General features: G+C 40.7%; 1 protein-coding gene across 7 annotated transcripts in view; it reads right to left on the bottom strand.

The window, feature by feature from the left end:
• Positions 1 to 14366: 14366 nt before the first annotated feature.
• The window catches only part of TXNDC2 (thioredoxin domain containing 2), a 29636-nt gene continuing 22509 nt past the window's right edge, over positions 14367 to 21493 (bottom strand). For all 7 annotated transcript variants that reach the window (XM_073898536.1, XM_025886791.2, XM_073898535.1 and 4 more), the window contains one exon: positions 14367 to 21261. In XM_073898536.1, coding sequence (XP_073754637.1) covers positions 19781 to 21145 — 1365 coding nt within the window. In that variant the 5' untranslated portion in view covers positions 21146 to 21261 and the 3' untranslated portion in view covers positions 14367 to 19780. The remainder of the gene's footprint in view (positions 21262 to 21493) is intronic.

Genomic DNA, 21493 nt, shown 5'->3' with positions numbered 1-21493 from the left:
TGGTCCTTTTGCGGCACTGCGCGATGTTTGCTGGGAATTGTAGTAGTGGCTGTTTGTGGGCGGGAAGGATAATGAGGTCCGTTGGAAGCGAATGGGGTGGGGCGCGCTGACACTCATTTTTGGCTCTCAGAAAGCGTCTCGTCTGCGCTGAAAAGAAAAAAGAAAAAAAAAAACTTTTGAAAACTGACCTGAGGTCGCCCGCCTAGAAATATAAAATATACCCTGTGGAAAACAGGACGGGATTTGTCAATCTGTTCTCTAAATCTATCCATCCCTCTATTGGTAAGGCAACATTCTCTGTCGTATTCCAATCCAACGTCTACTGCTTCCTGAATTCAATCCAGTGATGCAAAAGCAGATGAGGAAACACCCCTCCTTTAGGAAGCAAACCCGCCGTTGGGGAAATCTGACAAGGCACACTTACCAAGCTAGAAATAGAAGTCAAAATCTACAGCGTTCAGTTGCGGGCGTCTGTTCTCCGGTTTTATTAAGGATAGACCCAAACCGAAACAGTTGTCACGTTCCGGTGTTAGAAATGAATTCCATCTGCATCATTTATGGGTAGCGTGTAGTAAACCGAACCAAATGAGGAAAATCCTGTGAGCAAAGGTGCTGACAAATCTTTAACCGATTGCCAGGGTAATCGGGGACAGGAATATCAAATGAAACAAATGAAGGTGCTGTAGGTAAGCCTGTTACGGTACTACGTGAATTTAAGTCCCTAGGAAGCACCACAAAAGAAAGGACATATTGAGGCTGCTGCCATGAAGGAGCAGTGCAGTTTGTCTTGAAAATAAATGAGCAAATGAACAGTAATCTAAGCGTAGACACAAAGTCCAAGTTCTCAAGCACAATCCATGCATGTATCGGGGCCCATCTGGGGATAGATCTCCAGAATAGCTAACCTAGCATCCGCAGAAGATTGTACTACACAAGAAGCATATATCTTAAGCCGTGAAAAACCTAGGAGGATGGGAGTGCTTAAATAGTTGGAGAAGTATATTCTAAATTTACCTTTCCTTTGATTTATTTTTATTCACAAAATTTATTTTGAAATTTCAGTCATCCTTAAAGGAGAATACAAAAACTGTATGTTTGTCAAGAGATGCCTTAAGGTCAAAAAAAAAAGTTGAGGTTGACAATCACTCCACGGGATGGTGTCTCACACATCTTTAGCTGTGAACTGACAGCCCTAAAGCTGTCACAAACTGCAATTTTTTTGCTTGCCTAAGAACTGTTATCCACGGGCAAATTAGCCTTGGCTGAACTGGCTCCTCCACAGCTAGCTGGACATTTCTCTTACCAGAAAGCATTTGGGAATCTCCAGTGTGCAAACAGCAATTAGCAAGTACAGCATGCTGAGGAAGTTCCCTGTCACTCCCATATGGGACAATGGGTACCCAGTCACCACCATGAATTCCATGGGAAGTCTGAACTGGCCGTATCCCAGTTTTCCAGTCTATATAATGAGGAAACCTCTGCCCATTTTAAGTCATTACCTTTGAAATTGACTGTTTTTGTCTTCTCAGTATTGCTTCAAATATCATATAGTCTTAGAACTATATGAGAATTTAAATCTCTGGTAGTCTAAATACATAAAACATCTTTGGAATAATTCCTCTATTACTATTTTAGAGCATCGCCTTAATAATGACTCAGAGTCCTCTTGAATCATCTATCCCTCATTAAATGGTGCACTATTTAAGAGGCTTATGCTTTGGTATTACTAGCTTTCTTCTAGCAGTTCAAAGATCTTTATAAACATCATCACACTCTTCTCAGAACTGCCAAATAACAGCAAGTTTTACTTTTGTTGTTAAATATGGGAATAAGAGCATCTCATGGCAGTAACAGAGCTAAAGTTTGGGGAAAAGTTGCCCAATCTTCCATCCTGTGCATTTTTGCTTTTTCCAAAGCCACAATGAAATGACAACTGAAAGTGATTAAGACAATTTAAAATGTAATTGACTTATGTATTGTTTACCATTTAAGTTAGGAATGGACAAACATGGAGCCTAATGTTCATTGTTTGCTCTTCTTATGTTGATTAATGCAGCACATAAAGTTCTCTTAAAGTATTAGCAAAAATATAGAGTACACATCTACATATATATGCATATGCAATGTATATATATACATATATATATATATACTCAAGCATATTTCTCTAGCTACTAAGAAGTTTTTATGAGTCTAAGATGTATGAAGTTGAATATTACTTCAACCCACTTGAATCACTAATGGTATTCACTTTTGGACAGATTATCTCATAGGTTTGGCAAGGATAAAAAAAAAGTTACCAGTACAAATGGTAACAAAGTATAACCATCTCCATAGTTAAACATGTTAAATTTTACTTTATAAAAGTACTCTGTAATTATGAATTTGTATAGAATCAATTCTCTGTGTAATACAACTCAGTAAACATTTAAATGGGCATACTTGCAATAAACATTGAGGCAGTAAAACATACTGAGTAAGTACAGGCCTTGGGTCTGACCTGCTGGTTTCAGTCCTCTTTACTACTGTACGGTCTTAGCAAACTTACTTCACCTCTCTGTGCCTGTTCTACATCTAAACTGGGGAGCAAAATAATACCTACATCTGAGGTTTGTTTTGAGAATTAAATGAGTTAATGCACACAAAGAGCTTAGGGTAGTGCCTGGATCCAGCATTGTTACCTTATACATGACTGTGTGCCTGGTACTGTGGTAGCTGCTGGTGGTATAGTGGTGAACCAATAGACATGGTCTCTGCTCCCATAGGGCTACATTCAAGCAGGAGAGACAAACATGAAGTATCTCCTTTGCAGCTAGGATTCTGTTCAGACAAGACTTAAAAGTTAGACGTGAGACCGAGGCCAGCTTTCTGTCCCTTCTGGCTGTTTTTCTGTTGAGGCAAAACCCCCGAGACTTGAGGTTTTCTGCGGCAGCATTCCAGCATCCATTTACTAGCTTCCAGGATATCAAAAGACAGTCAGTTGTTGGGGGTCAGCAGAAGCAGTGGTCCCTTCTTGGGTCCAGCTTCCTGATCCCTGGGTCAGAGGCAAGAGGTGCAGCCTCAGAGGTGGCAGCTGGCCAGGTGCAGCAGGTCAGTCCTGCCCTGGAGTCATTCCTGGGGAGCCTAGTCTAGAGCCTGCTCCTCCACCCCTCACCCCAATGTTATAAGCACATAATTCCCTTCATTATGTTCTTTCAACTTATGATGTTAGAGTACTGCAGAGTGAGGCATCAGGGAAGCCAAGAGTGGATCAGGAAGGAAGTGGATAGGGTGGAAATCTGCTGAGCTGTTCTAGAAGGCAAGGACTGCAAACCATTCTCCTGACGGAGTAACAAGGATGCTGGGGGTCAAACAGGAATGAAGCAGAGTCACTGCACACAAAGGGATCTGTCTAAAACAGAGAGACATGACGGAGACTGATAACTAACTAAAAGATGTACAAGGCCAGGCAGCATTACGGGGATGCAACACCATGTAAATGGGAATTTCTTGGTGGTGCTTACTGTAGCACATTTGTAAGACTTCAGTGAGAAATATAGATTCCAACAGAAGGCAGATGGGAGCTTCATCAGAAAAAATCAACGCTGGAAGAGGAGTTAGAAAAAAAAGACTTATCCTGGGGATTTTTCTTTTTATAACCATTTAAAGCAGTTAAAACTATAAAATTAATCATCTTTGTTTATGAAGAATCATTTGAAGAATATGTGTTTTCTCAATCTTTTATACTGTAAAAGCGATCTGTGCCATTATAACAAATAACATTATCCAAAAAAAGCATATGGACAAAAAGTTTCTTCCTACACCTCCCAATTTCTACTCCACTTTGGGTAACCAGTTTAACTGCCTGAGTTCTGTATCACCTTCTAACCTTATCCATACTTATAAAAACAGAGCTAATTGGCTTTTCACTGTTGTTGTTTGTTTGTTTTTTTTAACACAAACTCTAACATATTACCAGACCATTCATTGCTTGATTCACTTTACAGTATACTAACAATATCTGGCCCGGTCAATTGGCAAAGATCTAACTCAGTCTTTTTTTTTTTTTTTTAAGACTTTATTTATTTGACAGAGAGAGTCACAGCAAGAGCGGGAACACAAGCAGTGGGAGTGGGAGAGGGAGAAGCAGGCTCCCCGCTGAGCAGGGAGCCCGACGTGGGGCTCTATCCCAGGGTCCTGGGATCATGACCTGAACCACCCAGGCGCCCCCTAACTCAGTCTTTTAACAGCTAAATCCATAGAATAAATGACCCTACTATAGAACCATTTGTTCCCGTATTGATGAACATGTAAATTGCTCTAGGCTTTTATCACAACCAATAGCACTACAATAAACATCCTTATATGCATTTTTTTATTATAGAATGCTTTTATTTCCATAGGGAGATTTCTAGTAGTGGGACCACTGGATCAAAGATATTTCTTATTTCAATATATATTGCATACTTTATTGTTAATTGTAAGATATTTAGTTATTTATTTTTAAAGATTGTATTTATTTATTTGTCAGAGAGAGAGGGAGAGCACAAGCAGAGGGAGAAGCAGGTTCCCTGCTGAGCAGGGAGCCCGATGCAGGGCTTGATCCCAGGACCTGGGATTATGACCTGAGCCGAAGGCAGACGCTTAACTGACTGAGCCACCCAAGCATCACTATATTGCATACTTTTTATCCAAAGGGTTGTAACAATTCACACCTCCATCAGGAATATATTGAGGATATCTGTCTCCCTCATTGTCAGGCGTGAGATCCCACTCCATGTCAGCAGCTGAAGAAGGGACATATTTAAGTATCTTTGGACTGTTTGGATCAATAGTTGGGCCTCCAAAATTGTACATTTTCACCGAACCCATTCTTGCTTACTGAACCGTTTTCTTCTCTTGCTCATTCCATTTTCCTTCTCTAGATTGCAAAGATTAGAGCACCTGTAAACAACCAGATTCTCAGCAGTTCTTAATGTGTTTTCTCCCACAAATACAGTTATCCTTAAAGGCAACCACACAAGTAGAAATTAAAAGATGCCTGTGAACATAAAATCCACATTTGACACCTTGCCCGACTTCTCATAGTCTCTGAACACACAGGCTTCTTTGTATAGCCCTAACAAAACCTAGAGTAGATATGGGGTGAAGAACACAGATGTGGACCTCAGAAAGACCGGAATTCAGACTCCATCACTTTTTGCCCAGCTGTGCAATTAAACACTATGGCCTTGTCTATAAAATGGCAACAATATATCCTATATTTAATATTGTCTATGCGTACTAAATGGTATAATCTGTGTAAAGTGCTTAGCATAGTGTTTGGCATTTATTGATTGTTATATGATTGTTCACAAAATTTGGTATCTCCTTTGAAGTATAAACCATAAATATGTAAATTATTGGGCATTTAAACCCACAGCCAAATGTTATCTTCTTAATGAGAAACTTTAAACTTAAACTGGGAGTAATTTTTTGTTTTCCTTTATTCCAGGTGTTGGTTGACGGCTTGTTTGGGGCCAAGTTCTGTGGTATAGGCTAGGGCAGACACAAAGAAGACCACTACTTAACTTCAATCCTGGAGAAGTTGACAGTCTAAATGGACTTAAACAAACATAATCCAAGTGATGTGCTTTAAGAGAAGGAACTGAAAGGAATCGTGGAAGAATTGTAAACAGGGGTGATTAAGTGCTGGAGAGTCAGGAAATGCTTTGCAGGTACCTGGCCATTTCAAGATCATGGCATTTTTTATGTCCAGGTACATTTAAACACACACACACATACACACATACACACGCTCACACCTTTCTAAGATTTTCTACTAAAACATTTCTTTTTTCTTTTTAAAGATTTTATTTACTTATTTGAGAGAGAGAGAGCACGAGCAGGGAGGCGGAGAGCAAAGGGAGAGGGAGAAGCAGAACACGGGGCTCAATCCCAGGACCCTGGGATCATGACCTGACCCAAAGGCAGCCACTTAGCCTGCTGAGCCACCCAGGCGCCCCGATATGTATTTTTTCTGAAGGATGTTTTTTGTTTTGGGGTATATACAGACAGCAGAATATTATCCAGCCTTCAAAAGGAAATTCTGACCCATGCTACAATATGAATGAGTCTTGAAGGCATTTTGCTAAGTGAAATAAGCCAAACACAAAAGAACAAATACAGTGTGATTCCACTTCTTTGAGGTCCCATTTCATTAAGTGGTGAAAATCATAGAGACAAAACATAGAACAGTGGTGGCCAGGGGCTGAGGGAGGGGAAATGGGGAGTTCGTGTTTGATGGGTACAGTTTCCGTTCAGGAAGATGAAAAAGTTCTATGGATGGATGGTGGTGACCGCTGCAAAACCGTGTGAATGTGCTTAATGCCCCTGAACTGGACACTTAAAAATGGTTCACATGGCAAATCTTATGTGAGGTATATTTTACCACAATAAAATAAAAGAATAAAAACATTTTTGTTTAGCACAAATGTTGCTCATTTCATTCCATCACCAAGTTCTTGCTGTCTCCTTGCATTCAATAGCTTTTCTGACCTTACTTAAAATGTCTGGCCATTTTAAGCACTAGCTCAGTGATCAGAGCTCCGGCTTACTCAAATCTGGGCTCACTTTCTGTATCAGTCATTTACGTGGGGATAATAAAGCCATTTGCCTCACAAGATTGTTGTGAAAACTAAATGAGATAATACTGATAAATACCTGAACACAATACCTGGCACATGTAAGTGCTCAATAAATTTTACCATTATGGGGCACCTGGGTGGCTCCATCAGTTAAGTGTCTGCCTTTGGCTCAGGTCATGGTCCCAGCGTCCTGGGATGGAGCCCCATGTGGGACTCCCTGCTCAGCAGGCAGTCTGCTTCTCCCTCTCCCTCTACTCCTCTCCCCCGCTCATGCTCTCTCCCACTTACTCTCTCAAATAAATAAATAAAATCTTTAATAAAAAAATAATAAATTTTACTATTACTGTCATTTACTTCATAATTGTTCATTCCTAGGCAGGCATGAGTATCCATTTTTGCTCCTTTTTTAGAAGTTACAGAGCTTGGAATAACTAGGATCATAAACTTATGGGAAGAAAATAATAAATCAAGCAATTGAATTGTCCCACTGGAAACTCAATGGAACAATCTGACAAATACTTCCTCCAAAATTCTCTTTAGGCATCCCATTGAGCTTGCTGCTGGTGCTGTCACATAAGTCTGGATTATATTAAGTTCTTAATCATTACATTACAAAATAGAAATATTAATCTATTTGGGAATCACTTTTCTGGTTGCAGAGGTTAAGGAAAACCAGTGGTTTAAGCCTAGGGGCCGAATGGAGGATGGGGACCCAGTGATTAAGTAGACACCTGACCTGAGACCTCACCAGTTGCCGGTCAGGAATCTGAAAAGTTCAGTATCAAGGTGGCGTTCACTCAGCACAACCATTGCTCAAGTGATGTGGAGAGGAGGTGGCAGGCACGGAGTAAACAGTTTATTCAAGTCAGTTCTGAAGTGTGCCTGGACTTCACCGATTCATTCATTTAGACAGTTAGTACCAAGAAATATGTCAGTCAAGCAGAGAGCACGATGTCATAGGGGAAGTGTTCCACACTGTAAATATTCTAGGTACCCCACCTATTTTTGTTTTGTGGTTTACTCAGGAGTCATTGTCAGTTTGTAACATGTTTGAAAGAAGTTGAAGCCAAGTATGTAGATTTAATTTTATTTAGATGCAATCACATGGCCACGGAAACTTGTTGAAGAAATTCATTGAGCTGCTTCCTCACGTTGAGCACTCTATTTAGAATTAAAGGCGGTTCACATGATTTTACTTTCTTCCAGATGTGATAAAAATGCTCGAACCCTTCATGGACAAATAAATTCAGCACAAAGCAACTGGGATATAATTTCTCCTATTTTTAATCTGGTTGAAAATCAGTAGAATCACAGATTTTGAAGAACCATAAAGCCAAAGAATGGAAATGAAGTCGAAATTCAGGTGCGAGCCAGGGATTTTACTGTGTATGAATTGTTCTTGATGTTTTTATAGTGACATAGAAAGTACAATCCAGATAATGTGTGGTTTACCACACATCAATCTTACCAGAATGATTCAATTTCAGAAGAAATACATCAAGCTGAAATTAGGCTGTGCTCACCAAGAAGACTTAGTAACCATGCAATTTTGGAAAGGAATATATAAATTCCAGAACTGTTTGGCAATGTGGTAAACAATGCTCGGTCCTTGACTGTACATTCGCTTTTATGAAACCATTGAGATGGAAGCTGGGAGTCACTATAAATTATGTAAACCTTGAGTCGGAATAATTCCATCTCTAAAGAATCGTGTTCTTATAATCTCTACTACAAATGGTCAGTGATTAACCTGGGATCTATCACTTAATGTAAGCTCCCTGAGATCAGGGACCTCAGGTTGTTCACTGCTGTATCTCCAGCATCTGGAAGAGGGCCTGGGATCCAGAAGGTACTCAGTCTACATTTATTGCTTTCTAATTTTTACTTAGAAATAATTTTAGACCCACAGAAAAGTTGCAAAAAGAGTTCAGAGAGTTCCATTTATGCCTTGCCCTCCCCCAGCTTCCCCTAAAGTTAGTATCTTACATAACCCTAGAACAATTACCCAAAACAGGAAAACAATATTGATTCAATATTGTTAACTAGTCCATAGACCTTCTTAGAATTTCTCCAATTTCCCCACTAATGTCCTCTGACTTGTCCAGGATACAAGTCAGGTCCCCAGCTTGCATTTAGTTGTGATCTCTCCCTCATCTGGAACAGTTTCTCAGTCCTTTTTGTCTTTCATGACCTTGATATTTTTGAAGGGTATTGGCCAGTTATATTACAATGCCCAACATTTGGTGTTTGTCTGATGTTTTCTCCTGATTGGATTGAGGTTCTGCATTTTTAGGAAGGATATCACAGTAGTGATGTCTGGTTCTTCTCAATGCATTCTATCAGATGTACACAATGCCAATTTATTTCTGGTTTGGATAGCTTTGCTCACATGATTAAGGTGGTGTCTGCCAGATAAAGTTACTATCTTGTAACGAGATGCTTTGAGACACTGCAGATGCCCTGTTTCTAATCAAACTTTCCTTCACTCATTTTAGTACCCATCAATGATTCTTGCCTGGAACAACTGATTATCTGTTTCCATCATTCCTTCTACATTTATTCATTGGAATCTACTTCAAGGAACAGCTGTCCTTTCTCCATCATTCCTTTATTTCTTCATCTATTTATGTAAGAATGGGCTCATAGAAATTTATTTTATTGTAACCCACTATTACCATTATTTATGTTGTTGCTCACCTTCTCCCACATTTGGCCATTGGGAGCTCCTTCATATTGGCTCCTGTGTCTTTCAACATGCCATCATCATTTTCTGAGCACTTCTTTACTTTATAGTGCTCCAAGATGTTTCAGGATCATCCTATACTTCCCTTGGTAAGTCCCTGAGGATCCTGATCTCCTTTATTGGATGACGGTAGTTAGAAACCAAGATTGGCCCCTAGAGGTGCTCATGCTACTTGGAGTGTCATTGTCTCCAGGCCCTTTCATGAACAAAGCTATGAAATCCATATACTTAAATATACAGGCATGTGTATTTAGTTTCTATCATCTATCTATCATCTATCTATCTATCTATCTATCTATCTATCTATCTATCTATCTTAAAAACGAGTTTATACTGATACCTGCCATCCCAATCTAACATCACAGAGTTCATTCTAGCCTTCTTCCCCCTTATTTGTAACTTCTTTGTCATAGGACAGTAGGCAACCTTACTTTCATTACCCACAATAAATTTACTTATTTGCTCAATCCTACAATGCATATAGAGTAATCTCAGAATTGCTAACCCATAACTCTGTGAAAAACAGATTTACTGACTAGAGTGGAATATTTGTGTACAGTTCCTTTTGTCTCTTACTTTACAGTATACAGTCAAAATACTGATTTTCAAGGTTACTTACCTAAGTGCGTTCCTTGCCACTCCCTTCACTATGGTTATATTATTTACTCAGATACAATTAAATTCATTTTTTACTGTTTGTATTCCATTTTGCCCCTCCTCTTTGCCTTATTTATTTATGTTGGGAGAGTGTGAATCATTGATATGGTTCTTAGAGTCAAAAACATTCTTTTTCCCTCCTTGGCATAATGAACAGATACATGTGTACTTTCTTAGATCACCTTCATTTTTACTTGAAGGGTTAAATATTATATTCTTTTTTGTACTTTGCTTTTTTTCACTTAATATATCCTGGAAATTACTCCATATCAGTTCATAGAGTGCTTCCTTGCTCTTTTTTACACCTGAATAGTACTCTGAATAATCCTGAATAGATATCTTGCAATAAGCAACTATAGTTTCAGTGAATAATCATTCATATATATACAGATAGATAGATATAAATATTTCTATACCCTCTCTATATATCTATATCTATCTATCTATACCAGAAACCAAAGAGACACACCAGGCACTGTGTTTCTTTCCTTTTGGTAGGGGATGCAAAAGCAACAGTTCATCTTTTAATTTGGAGAAGGTATCTCAGCACACATCTGATCACTGGACCCCTGAAAACTTTCCTGAATGGCAGGTCCCTGAATTTACACTATCTTGCCAAGGCCTGCTCGATCACATGGTGTCATCAAGTAATGGATCACTGTTACTTGATGTAAAGGATGTCCAGACAGTTCCTATTTCTTCATACTATGTGATGACAAAGGATGGAAAATTTCAAAATACCCTGGAGCAAAACAGTAAACAAACGTTGTTGTCTGTGCCACTTGGATACAAATTGTTTTTTTTTTTTTTCAGAATGGAAAAGAACATATTTGCCAAATCACTGGCCACATAGTATGTACCTGAAGCCTTATTAATGTGCTTTAGCAACAATACTGCTCTGTCCGGCAACTGCAAAGGAACTGCAGCTTGACTTAGCTTGTGGTGTTCTACCATCTGTTTTCTGCAGGTGCCAGACTGGCTATTCAAATGAAGATGTGATAGGAGGGACCGCTAGCCTATATCCTTTCCGCCTTTAACAGAGGCACAAGTCTCTGTGATGCAATATCGCACTGATTTACTATTCTGACCTGGGGAATGGGGGCAGTTTTATAGGCTCATTCCTAGTCTTTCCCACTATGATAGCTCTTACCCCACAGGTCAAGGACCCCAAACTGCCAAATTTTTTTCCCACACATTAGTAAACTTTGTTTTGTCTTTTATCAAGGGATAGCAAATTCCATTATGGGGTTAAATATCCCATATTTCAGATAGACTTTTTGGATACCCATCCTATTACCTAACTTACAGTGAGATTGGTAAACATAATCTGGTCACTGTTCCTATAAATTTCATAAGCAATATGATTTTAGACTTCTGCCGTAGCCCAATGATCTACTTGGAAGAGACATAGTAAGTGTTTTGCTAGGGTGGCACTCACATGCTAAGATCTTGTCCATTCTCACCATGGCTCTTGAAGTTAAGGGGACCCAACTCTGCATTGCACCTCTGCCGCATTCACCAGTGACCACCTTCTCCACTTCTCACACCTTCTGCATGTCATCTCACCTGAGCCCACCTTGTCTCCATGCCCAGTAACCAGATTCTGACTTCCACACCCATCGATCACCTCTTTGGTTGAGGCAACTTCTGTGGTCCCCTCCTGGTTTCTTGGGTCTCATTCTCAGTGCTTCCTTTTCACCTGTGTAGTCACTTCTCCTGCCTGAGACAAGAGAGACCTCTACTCTCAGCCCTAGACCTTCAGAAACTCCCTATTCCCTTGCTGGTCAGCTCAAGTCCTATTCCTCCTGGAGAGGGGCCATTTGGACATGCTTCACTTGGACCGTGGGAAAGGCATCTAATCTCCATCCAAGAGGATAAACTAGGGTTATCAAGAGCTCATGTTGGAGCAAGTCAATAAAGGATAGAAGAATCCTAAGAATTAAAAATCAGTTTATTGATTTTAATTAAAAACAGAGGAGTTTTCAGTTTCACAAGCATCTCTAGGCAGTTTTCCCACAGGACAGCCTATGGGCTCTGAATATTCCCTACATTCAAGACAGTTTACCTATTGGCTGTGAATAGAGCTCATTACTGACATAGGCACCTATCTTCCTGCCTTCAACATGAATACCAGTGATAAACATATGTAGTATCTTAACTTCACATAATAAATCTTGGAGTATGTGTGCGTGTGTGTGTGTGTGTGTGTGTGTTTTAGAGCACATACAGATAAAAGTCAGTACATAGATGGGACCTGAGGTGGATGAATGTTGGCAGCTGGTATCCAACCGATAAGCTACCAAGTTTATTTTAGCATTTTTCTATCGATATACATATATGAAACTTGCAATCCAAAATGAAGTAGGATTATAATTTGCATTTATAAATACTTTTTTAAAAACCTCAGATGCCAAAAGAGATTATTTGAAAGTAAGCATCTTTATCATATAAGCAATTTCGAGCTCATAGAAAGAGATCAAATTTAATAGGGAAATGAACATAGGGAGGTTAAAAATCCATTAATGCTGAATTGTTATACTATACTGTTGCAGTTCCAGTTATTTCGCTGTTTCTGATAGCACGACAACACACTATAGTCTTGCCATTGTTAACTGGCCTGATTTAAGGGAAATCTTTTTTTTTTTTAATTTATTTGACAGAGAGAGACAGCTAGAGAGAGAACACAAGCAGGGGGAGTGGGAGAGGGAGAAGCAGGCTCCCGGCCAAGCAGGGAACCCGATGCGGGGCTCGATCCCAGAAACCTGGGATCATGACCTGAGCCGAAGGCAGATGCTTAACGACTGAGCCACCCAGGTGCCCAAGGGAAATCTTCTTTAACGTCTTCCCTGGGAGGCAGCTAGACTCATCTGCCATTTCTAAACTAAGAATCATTAGCAAACTGGTGACTTCCTTCTGTATCTTCCTAATTAATGTCTGTGAAAGATATTGATCTATGAGTCATTACACTTGCATTTAGCTTTGCCTTTCAAACACCAAGGCTTTGTGGCCTTCTTGGGACATGAAAGAGAGAAGCAGTCCTTCTTTCCACCTTCCTCAAATCCCACTAGTGAGGTGGCTCTCAGAGTCCAGAGACCCTTCAGGGGCATTTAGGGAAAATAGCAATGAAGACCTGCAGAACAGTTCTGTGCAGAACAGCCATGCCCTTCTCTGTTCTTCCCCAAGCCAGATCGCCCTCTTATTTGAAATCACCATCTTAACCTAAGAGAAGATGACTCTCAACTTGTGTGCTTAAAAGAAATACACTTCTAATCAATATATAATAGAATGATCACGTTTTCTTTCAGTGCTCACGATTTGCCTTTCTTCATTTCAATCACTGCCTGTGTTTACCAACCTTAACTTCTTCATGTTTATCATTTTTAATATCGGCTTTTTCATTTTGAAATAAATCATCTTTTTTTCCACTCTGGAATTTGAAAATCCTGATTTTCTTAAACCTTGAAGCTACAGCCTTGGGCTTTCTCCAGCTCCCTGCTATCTGGATCCCAATATTTGTCATTGTTGCACTGGGCGACTATTTTCACTGTGGGTGTTAAAGGATCTCCTGGTTAAAGTGCCACTATTTAAAAAAATTTTTTTTAAGATTTTATTTATTTATTTATTTGAGAGAGAGAGAAAGAGAGAGCACGAGCAAAGGGAGGGGCAGAGGGAAAAGCAGGCTCCTCGCTGAGCAAGGATCCCGATAGGGGACTCGATCCCAGGACACCCCCTCGCCCCGAGATCATCACCTGAGCTGAAGGCAGACACTGAACCAACTGAGCCACCCAGGCTCCAACCCCCACACTTTTATTTTTTTTTTTTTTAGAGAGGGTGTGGTGGGTAGCTGAGTTGAGAGGTGGAAAACATCAGTGTCTTGTTGATGTTGTTTGAACCTCCACGTACCCATGAAACACTTTGTCCCCTTAGAATTTCCAGTTTCAAGATCCAACACATTCTCCATATTTGCTGGACCAGGTTTGAGTTGCGTCTCTGTCACTTGCCACCAAAACACAAATATACCACCTTCCCTATGGCTTCCTCAACCACTTAGGCACTTCATCTCCAAGCAGAAGAACTTAGGGGATTTCGTCTCTAAGACTGTTTGTAACACAAAGCCAGGAAGGCCCAGAATGCTCAACCAGAACACAAAGCCTCAGGCGAAGTTCTGCATTTGAAGACTTGGCCAGAGCATCCTTGACCTTGGGCCATATGCTTACTCCTTCTTATTTCAGTCCTCCCAGATTCTGTTTTAGCAGCTGGGGTTTCCAAAGCATTTCATTAACTGCTTTTTCTTTTCACTGTCTGTGTAAGCAGCAAAAACAAAAAAACAAGAATAGAACGAAAGAAAAAACATCCATACATAGAGAGCCAACAACAATACTTTATTCAATTTTTACAGAAAATAAGAATCATTCTGTTTTTAGTATTTTGATCTTTTTACTCCTTTTTTTTTTCCTGGTCATTGAATCCAGAAGAGCAAACCACTCTTTTCATTCCCGCCTGCTCTTCCATTGACGAGGAGAAGGAAGGCCATCCATTTTTTAATTTATTTATTTGACAGAGAGAATGAGAGAGAGAGCACAAGCAGGGGGAGCGGCAGGCAGAGGGAGAAGCAGGCTCCCCACAGAGCAGAGAGCCTGATGTGGGGCTCGATCCCAGGACCCTGGGATAATGACCTGAGCCGGAAGGCAGAAACTCAACCAACTTGTCCAGTCTCTTAAGAGGCATTTAACAAGCACCCTCACACCTCTGCTCTAGAATTCGGTGGGCTGAGTTCTAGTTTTCATTAAATTAATTAAGGAGGACTTTAGCCTGAGGTGGCTCTAAGGCTTGGTGGAACCGTAAACAAACCCAAATCTAAGCCTGTAAATGCCTCAAGGTTAAGAAATCAAAACCTAAAGACAGCCAATCACAAACAGCCAACTAGGCTTGAAGCTACAGCCAATCAAATAATGTCTTTTCTCTGCTCGCACACCTTCTCTACACCAAGTCTTCCTCTGGCTCTTGTTGGCAGAGTGCATCTAACCATTTCCGGTTTGGCACTTCCCTGTTGGAATCAATTTTTGCTCAAATAAACTCATAAAAAATTTTAATATGCCTCAGTTTATCTTATAAAACCCTGTAACCATGACTCGGCAATGAACCTATTTTCTTATTCCTGTTAGGCCTGTGGAACCAATCTTAGAGAGAGAGAGAGAGAGTACAAAGGAAGGATGCTCCATGTAATAATGTGAAAAGAGGCAGCCTTGCAAATTATAGGAACAGGAAGAGGTTCCTATGGGAGGAAGGTCCTTATGGGGTTAGGCAATTTAATCACTGAGGTGGGATTATGTTGTGGAAACATGTTTGTTCCAACAGTAATGTTCTGGATTATCAGAAAAATAAGGGGCATGCTAATAAGGATTCCTACCAAGGGGGAAATTTCAAAGGAGACTGAACCCACTCAAGCCCTAGCCTCTTATATGGAACCTGGACAGCAAAGACCCCCCCACCTCACCCCCAACTGACGGGGCAGCCCTTTCTCTCTAGCAGTGGTTTTCCACACTGAGTAACTGAGCCTCAGGAAGGAAATGCTGTGGGAAGGGGATCAATCTGGGGATAAGACAACCCTCATGGGCTAGGGCTGTGGGTTTCTGGGGAGATGAGTGGGCATTAGATTAAAGTGATGCTCTGCAGGAGAGTAATTGTCCAGAGGAAGCATGTTTAGGGACTACAGTGCACACAGGATGGGAGCTTGTTGGGGGTGGTGGGGGCAGGGTGGCTGAACTTGAACAAAGGGGAGAGATTCCTGGACTCCATCCACAACTACTGAAACTGATTTTTCAAGTATGGAGGCCTAGAAACCTAATGTGAGTAGTTTTTTCAAGATTTATTTATTTATTTATTTGACAGAGAGAGAGAGAGAGAGCATGATCACAAGCAAGAAGAGCGACAGAGGGAGAGAGAGAGAGAAGTGGGCTCCCCGCAGAGCAGGGAGCCCAATGTGGGGCTCGATCCCAGGACCTTGGGGATCATGACCTGAGCTTAAGGCAGACTGAGCCACCCAGGTGTCCCTAGAAACCTAATGTTTAACAATTTTTTTTTAATTACCCACTCACATTTGATCAAATTGAAACATTTCTTTATTAATATATTACTACTTATATACTGTAGTCTGATTTTGGTTACTATTATGTCTCCTTACTCTCTTTTCTTTCTTCATCAGTACTTCTATTGGTATCCCTACACTTACTGTACAATTACTGTACTACTTACACATTTTACTATCTGATAGGGCAAATTTCTCTTCATTACTTCTTAAAACTTTTTCCTATCTATTCTTGAATTTTTAAGTATTTTGTCAGGTTCTCCCAACAATCTCAATGAGATATTGGTTGGGATCACATTAAGTCTAATCAAGTGAAAAGACTCAACATTTTTCAATCTTTCTTTCCAATGTGGAAAATGGACTGTGTCTCACTTTATTCAAATCTACTTGTATTGTCTCAAAGTGTTCAGAGTTAGTCCTAAAAATCCTTACTGTTCTTGTTAGGACTATTGCCAGGTGTTTTATTTTTCTTTTTGTCACTATTGTAAATGAGGCCTTTTTCCATAATGATTCCCAGTCACTTATCATTGAATCAAAAGGAAGCTATTGAATTTTTGGAGATAACTTGGAATACTGCCACTTTGTTGAGTTTTGGTTTGGTTTGGTTTGGTTTTTTTGAGAGAGAAAGAGAGAGCACGCATGCAGGGGGAGGGGGGGCAAAGAGAGAGGGAGAGAGAGACTCTTAAGCAGCCTCCATGCTATGACCCTGAGATCATGACCTGAGCCGAAATAAAGAGTCAGACACTTAACTGACTGAGCTACCCAGGCGCCGTTGTTGAGTTTTCTTATCAAAGCAAACAGGTTTTCCACTGATTCTTGTTAGGGCTCTAGTTAGATTGTCATCACGCACAGCCAATATGATTATCCGGAATCTTCTTTCTCATTAGAAATGCTTCTTATTTCTCCTTCATGCTCAAGAGTAGAGGTGATGACAATTGCTTGGTTCATTTTTTTTAAGTGCATGATTCTTAATTAGCAAAACAGAACATCCATACTCAAGCTTTGTGCCAGAGAACATAGCTTTGAGCTGGTTACTGTTTAACTATTATCCAAACAGTCCAGAGAAATCATGCTTAAGGTGAGTAGTCTGAAGGACATGAATTGATTCTCTGGTAGTTTAGATTTTATCCCTGCATCTGGAGGGATAAATTAGAATGTCAGAGAGCCCCCACTTGCTCTGCACTGTGTTGACCCTGCAGAGTTGACTTTGCAGGGTTGTGCTCTGCCATCCTCCCTCGATTTGCATTGGGAATGGTTTAAAACCACCTGGAAAATCTATCACAACTATTTTCAAGGGTTTTCTTTAGGTCATTGTCCATGTCATCACTTAGTAACCTAAACATAAAGACCTATGATTAAAAATAAACAACAAACCTGCAATACTACAGTTCCAGAAATAGTTGTTGGTGTAACTCATTAATGTTAGATTTGGGGGTCCCTGGTCCTCCAAATTACACAGTCTAAATTGTTGCAGGGCTAGGTTGTCCAAAAGGGGCTCTGGTAGCAGAGGGGTTGAATTAATTCCTAAATGTCTGAGCAGATAAAGTTACATTAAAACCAACCTGTTCAATATGGAAAACAAGAACACATCTGAGTGAAAAAAGTCAGAGGAAGGTCTCTCTACCAGAAGAAAAGAATAGATATATGGATCATTAATAGAAGTCCCTTTATATGAAAATCAAAAGCTTTGTGCTTGTACACCCTAATCCCAAATCCTCTCATTGAAAAGTGGTTTATGATCATAGCTTTGGCTTTTATGAGCGATTATTATCAGAAATAGCTATATGAGAATTGTTTCTGAATTTCTTATAAAAAATACTGTCAAGAACCTCATCCAGAGGTTCCCAGATGAAAATTTTCATTCAAAAATTTAGTTATGGGAAATCATTGACTCATTTTTCAAATTCCAGTGTTTTCTCCTTTGGGGTAATGAAATCTGGGTATTATTGAGTTTGCCTTTTCTCACCCCCACCCCATCCACACTGCTAAGAAGCTCAGAACAAAATGTGCCACTCAGACAGAGTGATTATATGAGCCCCAGTTGACATCTTATTCATTTTCATGAATTTGTTAGCCTTATCATTAATACTTTATGTAGGTCATTCCAAATGTTTTTGGAAAAAAGTCTAGGTATGCATGGCATTTTGTTTCTATTGTTAGGTGGTTATTTTTCATGGCTCAGATAAGGTCTGCGACTGAGATAGTGCACAGAGTGGGAGTTGCTGGGGCAGCCCCCTCCTGCGGTTAACTTAGATAGGGATTGCAACTCAGCCACATAAAAGAAGCCAGACAGGTTCCTCATCACCATTGGGAAGCAGTGTCACTCAGCCTCTACGATTAGATTGGTTTCCTGAGGGAACCCAAGCCCAGATTGCCAGATTTTACAATTTTTCAAGAAAAGCTAGAATTCAAGGTTTAAAAGGGAATCCTGGTTTTTTGAAATGTTAACAACTGGTTCAAGTTCTTTAAAAGACTCTGGACCAGCAGAAGACAGGATGGTGGCTGACGAGGAATAGGGGGAGACATGAGGAGTTGTTGCTCACTGGGTAGAAGTTTCCGTTCTCCAGAATGGATAAGTTCTAGAGATTTGCTGTACAACAGAGCGCCTGTCATTAACAACATAGTATTGTGCATTTAAAATGTGGTTAAGAGGTTAGATCTCCTGTTAAGTGCTCTTACCACCGCCGCCGCCACCACAATAAGAAAAAAGAGGACACACAAGGAAACTCTGGAGGTGAGGGGTATGTTTATTACCTCGACTGTGTTAATGATGTCATGGGTGTATGCATGTGCCCAAATTCATCAAATTGTATACATTAAATACATGCTGTTATATGTGTGTGTATCACATTTTCTTAAAACACAAAAACTCTGGAGCAAGCTACCATCTGTGACCCAGACCTGGGCCTCTGGGCTCTGAGACATGTGGGAGCAGGTTTCAGAAATCCAGTTACCAGGAGACAAAGTACAAACTCTGTCACCAGTGAGCTGATGTCATAATGGCATTGAAGATCACCCTGACTTTGACTTGAATAGTAAAGCTCTTGGTATGAGAAACCAGAAGCTGGGAGGTCTGTCTCGGATTTTGTGGGCATGATTAGTAGAAAGAGGCCTGCTGCACTTGAGATCTGGGAACATGGTTTTGGTCTTGACTCTACCACCAAAGAATCCCATGCAGGCTTGGTGAGCCCATGGGATTTCCTGAGGCCTCCGTAGCACTCCCCGCACTTAGAGGAGGTTAGGTAGGATATGTGAACCTTTCAAATTCTTTATTTCCCAAAGCATCTTATCAGAAACCCCAAATGAGAAAAGAAGTCTCCACTCATCTTAAAATCATGTACTTCTACAGAAGAATTGTCTGAATTTCCAATGTTGCCACTAACACAAAATGAACTGAATTTTCAAGGGTGAGTTCCAAAAAAATCATGATCAAAAAAATAGGAGACAGGTAGACTCCCAATCTCCACCAAAGGAAATTCTAATATCACACTTTCCTACCAACGAAAGCATGGTCACAACATGCTTTCATGCTTTTACTACTTTTTGAAAAAGTGGAGTTAACACTTCATCATTTATGAGCAGGTGTCATTCAGACATACATTTTCATTATGTCTCATCTCTTTACATAAATAAAAAAATCACAAACTATAACCAGCTGACTGTTAACACTGCTTTCAGAATTCACAATTACTTTAATTCTGCAATGCTTGCTTCGAGTTTTTCTTTAACAGCACCACAAAATTCTCCCACCTTTTCTTCTTTTTTATAAAACTGAAAGGTTGGGATGCAAATGATCTCCAGGTCTCTCACCAGCTCCTCACACTCATCAGCATCCACTTCCAGGAACACCACATCCTCATACTTCAAGGACAGGGACTGGAAAAGGGGCCTGATGGTCCTGCAAGGCCCACACCAGGTGGCTGAGAAGTCCACGGCTACCAGCTTCTCCCCGGCCTCCTTGAGCGCCAACTCAAAGTCCTCCTTGCTCAGGATCACTTTCACCAAGTCCACCTCCAAGAGTTCCATTGTCTCTGATGGCTTCTGGACACTGCCTTCTATGGGATGGATGGCTTCTTCTGACGACTTGGGAATGTCACCCTCCTTGGACTGAATGGTTTCTTTTGAGGACTTGAGGATGTCACCCTCCTTGGGGTGGATGGTATCTTCTGAGGATTTGGTGTCACCCTCTCTGGGCAGGAGGCTTTCCTCTGAAGACTTGGAAGTGTGGCTGTGCTTGGACCGGATGGTTTTTGCTAAGACCTTGGGGCTGTTGACCTGCTTAGACTGGAAAGCTTTTGCTGACAACTTGGGGGTGTTGGCCCCTTTGGGCAGAATGGATTTTGCTAAGAACTTGGGGTTATTGCCCTGCTTAGGCAGGATGGATTTTACTGAGGAATTGGTGTCACCCTGCTTGGGTGGGATGTTCTTTTCTGAAGAAGCAGATGTGCCATCTTCCTTTGGCAGGGTGATTTTTTCTGAGGAATTGGGGATGTCATCTTGCTTGGGTGGGATAATTTTTTCTAAAGAATGGAGGGTGTCAGCCTGCTTGGATGGGATGATTTTTGCTGAAAAATTGGGGGTGTCAGCCTGCTTGGGGGGGATAGTTCTTGCTGAAAAATTGGGGGTGTCAGCCTCCTTGGGTAGGATGGTTTTGGCTGGGGAATTGAGGATATCAGTCTGTTTGTATGGGGTGGTTTTAGTTGGGGAATTGGAGGTATCACCCTGCTTAGGTGGGATGATTTTTGTTAAAAAACTGGAGGTGTCAGCCTGCTTCGGTGATAGGCGTTTTGCTGAGAAATTGAAGATGTCAGTCTGCTTGAGTGGGATAATTTTTTCTGGGGAGTTGGGGGTGTCAGCCTGCTTGGGTGGGATTGTTCTTGCTGACAAACTTGGAGTATCAGCCTGCTTGGGCAGGATGGGTTTTGCTGAAAAACTGGGGATGTCAGCCTGCTTGGGCTGTATGGTTTTTGCTGAGGAATTGGAGATGCTACCGCCCCATACAGGGGGGACTATGTCCTTGGGCTGTGGACCTCTGGACTCCTCTGCAGGCATGTGCTGTATGTTGTTTACCTCATGGGCCAATGCCTTCTCTTGGATACGTGCTGGGTCCAAGAATTCTGGTACCAACGGAGTCACATGGCTGGACAGACCCTGTAATAATGCACTTTCTGAACAAACAAACAAACAAATAAATAAATAAAATGCAAAAGAAGAAACAAAAAAAATTCTTATCACATAATCCAGGGAAGACAAATGTCATTCTTAGAGCCCACAAATGTAGTTTTATGAATGATTTATCAACTTGAATAATCACATTCAACAGAAGGCCAGGCAGCATGTGATTACACCTACCTTTATATAGAGTTGTCCTTTTTAAAATGACAACTTTTCTCTGCTTCA

The sequence above is a fragment of the Callorhinus ursinus genome, unplaced genomic scaffold (genome assembly GCF_003265705.2).
Source record: "Callorhinus ursinus isolate GAN/ISIS: 27379988/994484 unplaced genomic scaffold, GSC_fseal_2.0 scaffold11, whole genome shotgun sequence".
NCBI lineage: Eukaryota > Metazoa > Chordata > Mammalia > Carnivora > Otariidae > Callorhinus > Callorhinus ursinus.
This window is presented reverse-complemented; position numbering and strand designations above follow the sequence as displayed.